Raw genomic sequence first — 12,899 nt, forward strand, 5'->3', positions numbered from 1 at the left:
TGCTACCAATTTGTTTTATTGAAACATGTAACAAGTGATGGAGTCACGCATGATTCACCAAATACTATTGTGAAAGAGGAAGTAAAGTACTTTAGAATATGTTTTCATATCAGGCTCCTCCATTTCCACTAACCTAAGATAATTGTATGGATTTTTTCCTATTAATAATGTAAAATTAACATCTGTACAGAAAGGCTCATGTGGAGGCCAAATTACAGAGGAGGAACTTCTTGATGCAATTAAATCCTTTAAGCCTGGGAAACCTCCAGGGCTGGATAGCATACCAGTTGAAGTATACCACACTTTTTTATATGCTCAGATCCTTGGCTTAAAAACAAAGGTGTCATTATACGCTGATGATTCATGTTTTCATTTAAAACCACAATTAGAATCCCTCCACAGCCTCATAGAGGATCTAGATACTTTTGCTTATCCCGAAAGAAGGAAATGATCTCAGTCCAATAAATGTTCATAGAAAGTTAGCAAAAATAGATAAGATCTTGCAACCACGGAAAGGAAAATACCTGTCTATTTTTGGAAAAATCACCCTGATTAACTCTTTAGTCATATCACAGTTGACCTATTTGCTTAAGGTTTTGCCTACACCTAGTGACCTGCTTTTTAAATTATATGAACAAAAAATATTACATTTTATTTGGAGTGGCAAGCCAGACAAAATTAAAAGGGCCTACTTATATAATGAATCTGAATTTGGGGTGGGCAGAAATGATTAAATATTAAAGCATTAGACCTCTCACTAAAGGCATCAGTCATACAGTGCCTTGTAAAAGTATTTATCCCACATGGTGGTTTTCCAATTTTGTTGCATTACAACCTGTAATTTAAATGGCTTTTTATTTGGATTTCATGTAGTGGACATACACAAACTATTCCAAATTGGTGAAGTGAAATGAAAAACATAACTGGTTTCTAAAAATGTCTAAAAATAAAAAACTGAAAAGTGGTGCATGCATATGTATTCACCCCCTTTGCAATGAAACCCCTAAATAAGATCTGGTGCAACCAATTACCTTCAGAAGTCACATAATTAGTTAAATAAAGTCCACCTGTGTGGAATTTAAGTGTCACATGATCTCAGTATATATACACCTGTTCTGAATGTCTCCAGAGTCTTCAACATCACTAAGCAAGGGGCACCACCAAGCAAGTGGCACCATGAAGACCAAGGAGCTCTCCAAACAGGTCAAGGACAAAGTTGTGGAGAAGTACAGATAAGGGTTGAGTTATAAAAACATATCAGAAACTTTGAACATCCCACGGAGCCCCATTAAATCCATTATTAAAAATGGAAAGAATATGGCACCACAACAAACCTGCCAAGAGAGGGCCGCCCACCAAAACTCAAGGACCAGGCAAGGAGGGGATTAATTAGAGAGGCAACAAACAGATTAAAGATAATCCTGAAGGAGCTGCAAAGCTCTACAGCGGAGATTGGAGTGTCTGTCCATTGGACCACTTTAAGCCGTACACTCCACAGAACTGGGCTTTGTGGAAGAGTGGCCAGAAAAAAGCCATTGCTTAAAGAAAAAAATAAGCAAACACGTTTGGTGTTTGCCTAAAGGCATGTGGGAGACTCCCCAAACATATGGAAGAAGGTAGTCTGGCCAGATGAGACTAAAATAAAAAAAAATGGTCATCAAGGAAAACACTATGTCTGGCGCAAACCCAACACCTCTCATCACCCCGAGAACACCATCCCCACAGTGAAGCATGGTTTTGGCAGCATCATGCTGTGGAGATGTTTTTCATCGGCAAGGACTGGGAAACTGGTCAGAATTGAAGGAATGATGGATGGTGCTAAATACAGGGAAATTCTTGAGAGAAACCTGTTTCAATCTTCAAGAGATTTGAGACTGGGACGGAGGTTCGCCTTCCAGCAGGACAATGACCCTAAGCATACTGCTAAAGCAACACCCGAGTGGTTTAAGGGGAAACATTTAAATGTCTTGGAATGGCCTAGTCAAAGCACAGACCTCAATCCAATTGAGAATCTGTGGTATGACTTAAAGATTGCTGTACACCAACGGAACCCATCCAACTTGAAGGAGCTGGAGCAGTTTTGCCTTGAAGAATGGGCAAAAATCCCAGTGGATTTTGCAAAAGGTGGCTCTATAAAATATTGACTTTGCGGGGAGGGGAGGGGGGTGAAAAGTTATGCACACTCAAGTTTTCTGTTTTTATGCCTTTGTCATGTTTGTTTCACAATAAATAAAATATTTTGCATCTTCAAAGTGGTAGGCATGTTGTGTAAATCAAATGATACAAACCCCACAAAAATCTATTTTAATTCCAGGTTGTAAGGCAACAAAATAGGAAAAATGACAAGGGGGTGAATACTTTCACAAGCCACTGTACAAAAGTTACAGTAAGAATGTCACACCCCGTGTTCAATAATGGCCTTTTTCCCTTTATTCAGATTACAACTGCTCACTTTCGGTAATTTGTAAACTAAATCTCCAAAATATTGTTATTTTTTAAACAAGCCTTAGAAAGTTGGTTGCAATTTCTGTTTAATCCACCTGAAAAGACAGAACAAATAATACAACAAATATTGTGGTTTAACTCAAATATACTAATATATATTTTTCAATAACATTTTTTTTAAATGTATAATTTTTGTAAATCATATCATAAATAGGACTGGTGGAGTTATGTCACACATGCCATGCAGCTAACACAGACATATGGAAATGTCTGCTCTACCCAAAATTACAACCAACTAATTGCAGCATTACCACAAAAATGGAAGACGCATGTACGTAGAAGGGCGAAAAAGTAAGGAACTTGTCTGTCGGCCCTGCATTAAAGACCATAAATGGTTAAAGAAAATTGTGATAAATAAAAACATATACCAATTTCATTTAAGGACCAAAAAATGGACAGCTGTGCCGTATAAATTGCAAATAAGTTGGGAAGAGATTTTCGATGTGCCAATTACATGGCACATGGTTTATGAATTGACATGCAAAACAATGCCAGATTCAAAACTTCACATTTTTCAATTTAAATTATTATTCAAAATTCTTGCAACCAATAGAATGTTAAATATACGGGGATACAATCTTCCCAGTTCAGCAGATTTTGCTGCGAGGAGGTAGCTCGTTTTTGGTCACAGGTCCAGGTCCAGGAATGGCTGAAGAATTGCAACATTTACCTGGAACTAACGCTGCAGATAGCAAAACTGGGTGAATTGAAAAGTCATAGTCAATAATATAATAATTATTTTAGCAAAAATGTTTATCTTTAATTTACAATCTGTGGAAGCTATGAGAATATAAGGTTCAGTACTTTTGTGAAGCATCACAGCACAGTTGAAAAATATATGGCAAATAGAAATCCAAAATGGATGGTGTTAAGAGACAGATGGGATGAGTTGAATGGAGCTGAAGTATGGGACTAAAAACAACAAGATAACCAATGTAAAACATACGGGGTCTGTAAAATGTATATAGGTTCAGAGGTTTTGTGAAATAGCACAGTTACAAATAGAAATCACACTGGATGGACATCAGAAATAGAGGAAGGACTAAAAACAAACAAAATATAACTATTGTAAAATAGGTTGTGTCTGTAAAATGTGTTTAATATGTTGGTAGAAACTGAAGGTAGAGGCCTAAGTGTTATTGTTTATTAGTTTACTCCAATTGGGGGAGGGGTGGTTGCGTTTGCGTGGAACAATAAAGGTATATTCTAAAACATGTATGTGTATGTATGTGTATATGTGTATATGTATGAATGTTTATGTGTATACATATATATATATATATATGTGTATGTATATGGATATATATATTTACCCCAAAATATATGGGGGATTGAACATGATGCAGACAATTACATTGATGGATACAACAATCTATCCGCAATGTTAAAGCTGATCCACCGCTTAAAATAAAGTATTTGGTTTTAAATATACTTAAGTATCAAAAGTAAATGGGAAATGTTTCATTTCAAATTCCTTATATTAGAAAACCAGACAGCAGCATGTTCTTGTTTTTTTAAATTAACGGATAGCCAGGGGCACACTCCAACACTCAGACATAATTTACAAACGAAGCATTTGCGTTTAGTGAGTCTGCCAGATCAGAGGCTATAGGGATGACCAGGGATGTTCTCATGATAAGTGAGTGAATTTGATAGTTTTGCTGTCAAAATGTAACATGAACTTTGTGTGGAAAATGTGTGGAGTAAAAAGTAAATGATTTTCTTTTGGAATGTAGTGAAGTAAAAGTTGGCAAAAATATAAATAGTAAAGTATAGATACCCCCAAAAATGACTTAATTAGTACTCTAAAGTATTTTTACTTAAGTACTTTAAACCACTGTCAGAGTGGATAGGCTGTGCTCATTCTGCCCCCAAGAAGGATTACTTTATCCTATCCTAGGTATTCCTTAAAGAGGTGGGGTTTCAGGTGTCTCCGGAAGGTGGTGATTGACTCCGCTGACCTGGCGTCGTGAGGGAGTTTGTTCCACCATTGGGGTGCCAGAGCAGCGAACAGTTTTGACTGGGCTGAGCGGGAACTGTACTTCCTCAGAGGTAGGGAGGCGAGCAGGCCAGAGGTGGATGAACGCAGTGCCCTTGTTTGGGTGTAGGGCCTGATCAGAGCCTGAAGGTACGGAGGTGCCGTTCCCCTCACAGCTCCGTAGGCAAGCACCATGGTCTTGTAGCGGATGCGAGCTTCAACTGGAAGCCAGTGGAGAGAGCGGAGGAGCGGGGTGACGTGAGAGAACTTGGGATATATATTCCCTTACATCAATATTTTGATGTAAGAAATACATCATTTCCCACAATTACACAACAATACGAAGAATTAGAAAACTTAAACGATGAAGACAAACTTAAATACATAATTGAGGAAAAAACTAAATGCTGTGTTTTAGCAGCCAAGTTTGTGGCCTACTGCCACAACCTGAGGGACAGACAGTGAGAAGTATAGCGTAATTATTCATTTTTGCCTATTATTTTTTGTTATAAATGCTGTTAATATGAATATCACTATCATTATTATTGCTTAATTACATATAGTCTAGTATTTAACTATCAGAGATTACCACCATGACTTCCTGCTATGAGTCTATTACAGAGTCTATTACAGAGTCCGGTTTTTATGATTGAGTTTGATGGGTTGATTATGTGATTTGCACAAATAACAGATAAGTGAGGACTGATAAATGAGGACATGATTTTTGAACGCAGTATGTTTGTCTCTATGTTTTACACTCTATGTTTTACACTCGTCTTGTTGGCAGTGCCACAGACACACACACACACACACACACTGGGATGTTATCTGTGTGTTTTAGGGTAATCTCTTGTCTCTACAGAACGGAGTAGTGGAGTGTCGCAGGATATTCTGTCTCCCCGCCAACTGCTCAGAGGACTCTCTCTCCGTGCATGTGGAGGGCACCTGCTGCAAGAAATGCCGACGTGAGTACTGTCATCAATCCTCGACCACAGAGTGAGGAGACAATGTGCTGGAGGATGGCACTCACATGGGTCTAGGACCAGGCTGTGTATCGTCTGAGAATAGGGACAGTGTATCCAGCGGAGTTATTATTGTTTTAGAGTGTGGCACACCTTCAGAAAAAAAAGTTTTGATTTGTTCCTAAAGGGTTACAAACGCTTGTAACGGGTTGGTACACTGTACGGTACTTCCTTTGTACCTTTAGTTATAGGTACAGTGCCTTCAGAAAGTATTCATGTCCCTTGACTTATTTCACATTTTGTTGTGTTACAGTCTGAATTCAAAATGGATTAAATTGATGTTTTGTCTGCACCCATCTACACACAATACCCCATAATGACCAAGTGAAAACATGTTTTTAGAACTTTTTGCTAATTTATTGAAAATTAAATACAGAAATATCTAATTTATAACCCTGAGTAAAGACATGTTAGAATCACCTTTGGCAGCGATTACAGCTGTGAGTTATTCTGGGTAAGTCTCTAAGAGCTTTGCACACCTGGATTGTATAATAAACTCAGCAAAAAAAGAAACTTCCCATTTTCAGGACCCTGTCTTTCAAAGATAAGTCGTAAAAATCCAGATAACTTCACAGATCTTCATTGTAAAGGGTTTAAACACTGTTTCCCATGCTTGTTCAATGAACCATAAACAATTAATGAACATGCACCTGTAGAATGGTCATTAAGACACTAACAGCTTACAGACGGTAGGCAATTAAGGTCACAGTTATGAAAACTTAGGACACTAAAGAGGCTTTTCTACTGACTCTGAAAAACATCAAAAGAAAGATGCCCAGGGTCCCTGCTTATCTGTGTGAACGTGCCTTAGACATGCTGCAAGGAGGCATGAGGACTGCAGATGTGGCCAGGGCAATAAATTGCAATAAACCACGTGTAACAATACCCGCACAGGATCGGTACATCCAAACATCATACCTGCGGGACAGGTACAGGATGGCAACAACAACTTCCAGAGTTACACCAGGAACGCACAATCCCTCCATCAGTGCTCAGACTGTTCGCAATAGGCTGAGAGAGGCTGGACTGAGGGCTTGTAGGCCTGTTGTAAGGCAGGTCTTCACCAGACATCACCGGCAACAACGTCGCCTACGGGCACAAACCCATCATCGCTGGACCAGACAGGACTGGCAAAAAGTGCTCTTTACTGACGAGTCGCGATTTTGTCTCACCAGGGGTGATGGCCGGATTCGCGTTTATCGCCGACGGAATGAGCGTTACACCGAGGCCTATACTCTGGTGCGGGATCGATTTAGAGGTGGAGGGTCCGTCATGGTCTGGGGCGGTGTGTCACAGCATCATTGGACTGAGCTTGTTGCCATTGCAGGCAATCTCAACGCTGTGCGTTACAGGGAGACATCCTCCTGCCTCATGTGGTACCCTTCCTGTAGGCTCATCCTGACATGACCCTCCAGCATGACAATGCATCCAGTCATACTGCGAAGAGCGAAGAGCGCGGATCTCAATCCCATTGAGCACTTCTGGGACCTGTTGCATCGGAGGGTGAGGGCTAGGGTCATTCCCCCTAGAAATTTCCGGGAACTTGCAGGTGCCTTGGTGGAAGAGTGGGGTAACATCTCACTGCAAGAACTGGCAAATCTGGTGCAGTCCATGAGGAGGAGATGCACTGCAGTACTTAATGCAGCGGGTGGCCACACCAGATACTGACTGTTACTTTTGATTTTGACCCCCCTTTGTTCAGGGACACATTATTCCATTTCTGTTAGTCACATGTCTGTGGAACTTGTTCAGTTTATATATCAGTTGTTGAATCTTGTTATGTTCATACAAATATTTACACATGTTAAGTTTGCTTAAAATAAATTCAGTTTGCTGAGTTTATTTGTACATTCATCTTTAAAAATTCTTCAAGCTCTTTCAAGGTGGTTGTTGATCCTTGCTAGACAGTCATTTTCAAATTTTGCCATAGATTTTCAAGCCAATTTAAGTCAAAACTGTAACTAGGCCACTCAGAAACATTCAATGCCATATTGGTAAGCAACTCCAGTGCCTTCACACCCATATATTTTTCCACATTTTGTTGTGTTACAGCCTGAAATAAACATTTATTAATCTGAGATTTTGTTTCACTGATCTACAAACACTACCCTATAATGTCAAAGTGGAATTTTGTTTGTTGAAATGTCTTGAGTCAATAAGTTTTCAACCCTTTGTTAAGGTAAGCCTAAATAAGTTCAGGAGTAAAAATGTGCTTAACTAATCACATAAGTTGCATGGACTCATTTGGTCCTCAATAATAGTGGTTAACATGATTTTATAATGGCTACCCCATCTCTGTACCCCACACATACAATTATCTGCAAGGTCCCTCAATCGAGTAGTGAATTTCAAGCACAGATTCAACCACAAAGACCAGGGAGGTTTTTCAATGCCTCAAAAAGAAAGGTACAGATTGGTAGATGTGAAAAACATTAAAAAGGCAGAACACTGAATATCCCTTTGAGCATGGTGAAGTTATTAATTACACTTTGGACGGTGTATCAATACACCCAGTCACTACAAAGATACAGGCGTCCTTCCTTGCTCAGTTGCTGGAGAGGAAGGAAACTGCTCAGAGATTCCATGAGGCCATTGGTGATTTTACAACAGTTACAGAGTTTAATGGTTGTGATATGAGAAAACTGAGCATTATAGTTACTCTACAATACTAACCTAAATGACAGAGTGAAAAGACAAAAGCTTGTAGTGAATAAAAACATAAACAAGGCACTTAAAGATGCACTATGCCGAAATCGCTCAGGCCATTTCCTGGTTGCTAAAATTCTAATAGTTCGCCTAATTTCAATTTATGTGACTAAAGAAGGAGGTATGGTGTAGAGAATCATTGTACCATCTAAACCGCTGGGTAATATATTTTCCATAACCAAAAATATTGTATTTTCAGCTGTTTCTAGTTGGTGTAAAAAAACAGAAAGTAAAAGACACAAAATCAAAACTTAAAAATGGGAAACATAGAAATAGTGCAAATAGAACAGGCTATTCTTACACTTGCTTTCAATGTAACTCACATTTCTATGTGAATTTTGTCAGGTTGCCCAAAAAGTTACATATTGCAGCTTTAAGTAATACTGCAAAAAATGTGTCAAAGAAATTTATGTTTTGTCCTGAATACAAAGCATTATATTTTGGGCAAATCCAACACAACACATCACTGAGTACCATTCTTCACATTTTGGTTGTAGCAACATCATGTTAAGGGTGTGCTTGTCATCGGCAAGAACTACAGAGTTTTTAAAATCAAAATAAACAGAATACAGCTATAAGCACAAGCAAAATCCTAGAGACAAACCTGGTTCAGTCTGCTTTCCAACAGACACTGGGAGAAGAATTCACCTTTCAGCAGGACAAGGCCAAATCTACACTGCAGTTGCTTACCAATGTTCCAGAGTGGCCTACAGTTTTGACTTAAATCGGTTTGAAAATCGCTGTCTAGCAATGATCAACAATTAAATGACAGAGCTTGAATAATTTTAAAAAGAATAATGGGCAAATATTGTACAATCCAGGTGTGCAAAGCTCTTACGGCCCTATCCCGACTTCAGAATGTATGCCTTTTTTACACACACCTTTCCTACTCACTTCTCAGTATTACCTAATTCATTTGCGTAATGCGCTCTGCAGATGTGGCTAGCTTGCACTCTCTGAATACATTTCTTTCAACTGCTGAGACCCCTCCCACTTAGAATTTTGGAGTCAAACTCAAATCAAATGTTATTGGTCACATACACATGGTTAGCAGATTGTAACGGGTGTCTAGATCTTCCTCCTCCTCGGACCAGGAGAGGAGAGAAGGATCGGAGGACCAAAATGCAGCGGGTTGTGAATACATAATGATTTATTAAAGTAAACGACGAAATACGAAAACAAACACTTGGAAGGATTACAAAATAACAAAAACGAACGTAGACTGACCTAAACCATGAGAACTTACATATAACACGAAGAACGTAGGAACAGGTACAGACTATAACAAACGAACGAACAAACGCTACAGTCCCGTGTGGTGCGCAGACACAGACACGGAAGACAATCACCCACAAACAAACAGTGTGAACACGCCTACCTTAATATGACTCTCAATCAGAGGAAATGAAAACCACCTGCCTCTAATTGAGAGCCATATCAGGTCACCCTTATACAAACATAGAAACATATAACATAGACTACCCACCCAAACTCACGCCCTGACCGTCAAACACATACAAAATAACAGAAAACCGGTCAGGAACGTGACACAGATGTTATTGTGAGTGTAGCGAAATGCTTATGCTTCTAGATCTGACAGTGCAGCAGTATATAACAGGTAACATCAAACAAGTCCACAACAAAACCTAATATCTAACAAATTCCCCAAAAATACCTAATACACACAATCTAGTAAAGGAATGGGTTAAGAATATATAAGTGTAAAATATATGGATGAGCAGTGACAGAGCGGCTAGGCTGCAATAAATAGTAAATAATAGATAGTGAAGGATACAGTACACATTATATATAGTTAATGTCGGAAGTTTACATACACCTTAGCCAAATACATTTAAACTCAGTTTTCACAATTCCTGACATTAAATACTAGTAAAAATTGCCTGTCTTAGGTCAGTTAGGATCCACACATTATTTTAAGAATGTGAAATGTCAGAATAATAGTAGAGAGAATGATTTATTTCAGCTTTTATCTCTTTCATCACATTCCCAGTGGGTCAGAAGTTTACATACACTCAAATTAGTATTTGGTAGCATTGCCTTTAAATTGTTTAATAACTTGGGGCAAACGTTTCGGGTAGCATTCCACAAGCTTCCCACAATAAGTTGGGTGAATTTTGGCCCATTCCTCATGACAGAGCTGGTGTAACTGAGTCAGGTTTGTAGGCCTCCTTGCTCTCACACGCTTTTTCAGTTCTGCCCACAAAAATTCTATGGGATTGAGGTCGGGGCTTTGTGATGGCCACCCCAATACCTTGACCTTGTTGTCCTTCAGCTATTTTGCCATAACTTTGGAAGTATGCTTGGGGTCAGTGTCTATCTGGAATACCCATTTACAACCAAGCTTTAACTTCCTGACTGATGTCTTGAGATGTTGCTTCAATATATCCACATAATTTTCCATCCTCATGAAGCCATCTATTTTGTGAAGTGCGCCAGTCCCTCCTGCAGCAAAGTACCCTCACAACATGATGCTGCCACCCCCATGCTTCACGGTTGGGATGGTGTTCTTCGGCTTGTAAGCCTCCCCCTTTATCCTCCAAACATAATGATGGTCATTATGGCCAAACAGTTCTATTTTTGTTTCATCAGACCAGAGGACATTTCTCCAAAAAGTACAATCTTTGTCCCCAAGTGCAGTTGCAAACCATAGTCTGGCTTTTTTATGGCGGTTTTGGAGCAGCGGCTACTTCCTTGCTGAGCAGCCTTTCAGGTCATGTCGATGTAGGACTCATTTTACTGTGGATAGAGATACTTTTGTACCTGTTTCCTCAAGCATCTTCACGTACTTTGGTGCGAAAAGTGCAAATCAATCCCAGAACAACAGCAAAGGTCCTTTGCTGTTGTTCTGGGATTGATTTGCACTTGTCGCACCAAAATACGTTTATCTCTAGGAGACAGAACGCGTCTCCTTCCTGAGCGGTATGATGGCTGCGTGGTCCCATGGTGTTTATACTTGCGTACTATTCTTTGTACAGACGAACGCGGTACCTTCAGGGATTTGGAAATTGCTCCCAAGGATCAACCAGACGTGTGGAGGTCTACAATTGTTTTCTGAGGTTTTGGCTGATTTCTTCCGATTTTCCCATGATGTCAAGCAAAGGAGGAGCAGGAGCGGGCTGAAAACGCACCCTTGTGGGGCCCCAGTGTTGAGGATCAGCGGAGCGGAGACGTTGTTTCCTACCTTCACCACCTGGCGGCGGCCTGTCAGGAAGTCCAGGACACAGTTGCACAGGGCAGGGTCAAGACCCAGGGTCTCAAGCTTAACCTCTCTGGGATATTCGGGACGGTAGCATCCCACCTCAAAAACAGCCAGTGAAAGTGCAGGGTGCCAAAATCAAAACAACAGAAATCCCATAATTAAAATTCCTCAAACATACAAGTATTTCACAACATTTTACAGATAAACTTGTTGTAAATCCAGCCACAGTGTCCGATTTCAAAAAGGCTTTACAACGAAAGCACACCAAACGATTATGTTAGGTCAGTACCTAGTCACTGGTAAAACACAGCCATTTTTTCCAGCCAAAGAGAGGAGTCACAAAAAGCCTAAATATAGATACAATTAATCACTAACCTTTGATGATCTTCATCAGATGACATTCATAGGACTTCATGTTACACAATACATGTATGTTTTGTTCGATAAAGTTCATATTTATATCCAAGAATTTCATTTTACATTGGCGCGTTACGTTCAGTATTTCCAAAACATCCGGTGATTTTGCAGAGAGCCACATCAATTTACAGAAATACTCATAATAAACATTGCTAAAAGATACAAGTGTTATGCATGGAATTTTAGATAGTAATTTCGTTCAGTTACCTTAGCTTTCTTGGGAACAGGAACAATGGTGGCCATCTTGAAGCATTTGGGGACAGAAGACTGGTATAGGGATTGATTGAATATGTCTGTAAACACACCAGCCAGCTGGTCTACGCATACTCTGAGGACGCGGCTAGGGATGCCGTCTTGGCCGGCAGCCTTGCGAGGGTTAACACGTTTAAATGTTTTACTTACGTCGGCCACAGAGAAGGAGAGCTCACACTCTTTGGTAGCGGGCTGCGTCGGTGGCACTGTATTGTCCTCAAAGCGCGCAAAGAAGCTGTTTAATTTGTCTGGAAGCAAGATGTCAATGTCTGCGACGGGGCTGGTTTTCTTTTTGTAATCTGTGATTGTCTGTAGACTATGCCACATACGTCTCATGTTTGAGCCATTGAATTGCAACCACTTTGTTTCTATACTGCCACTTTGCTTGTTTGAATGCCTTATGGAGGGAATAACTACACTGTTTGTATTCGGTCATATTTCTAGTCGCCTTGCCATGAATAAATGCAGTGGTACGTGCTTTCAGCTTTGCGCGACTGCTGCCGTCAATCCACGGTTTGAAGACGGGATGATCTGTGTTCAATACGGGAGGAAAACAATGTGTAGCATGCTTTCTGGTCACGTGCCTCTAACAAACAGTACACTTCACAGGAGCCTCATTCTGAACAAGGCTACTTCTTCATTTCTCAAAGGAAAAACCTCAACCAATTTCTAAAGACTGTTGAAATCCAGTGGAAGCGATAGGAACTGCAGGAAGGTCCCTTAGAAATCTGGATTCCCAATGAAATCTCATTGAAAAGAGAGTGACCTAAAAAAAAAACATCTGAATGGTTTGTCCTCG

At 39.9% G+C, this 12,899-nt stretch overlaps 1 protein-coding gene across 1 annotated transcript in view; it reads left to right on the forward strand.

Annotated features, from left to right (window-relative positions):
* Window positions 1–12,899, forward strand: part of LOC120052026 (protein kinase C-binding protein NELL1-like) — a 536,246-nt gene that overhangs the window by 203,944 nt on the left and 319,403 nt on the right. The window contains exon 10 of the mRNA XM_038998895.1: window positions 5,346–5,448. Within this exon, the coding sequence (XP_038854823.1) occupies window positions 5,346–5,448 (103 nt within the window). The remainder of the gene's footprint in view (window positions 1–5,345; window positions 5,449–12,899) is intronic.

This window comes from Salvelinus namaycush, chromosome 1 (genome assembly GCF_016432855.1).
Source record: "Salvelinus namaycush isolate Seneca chromosome 1, SaNama_1.0, whole genome shotgun sequence".
Classification (NCBI taxonomy): Eukaryota; Metazoa; Chordata; class Actinopteri; order Salmoniformes; family Salmonidae; genus Salvelinus; species Salvelinus namaycush.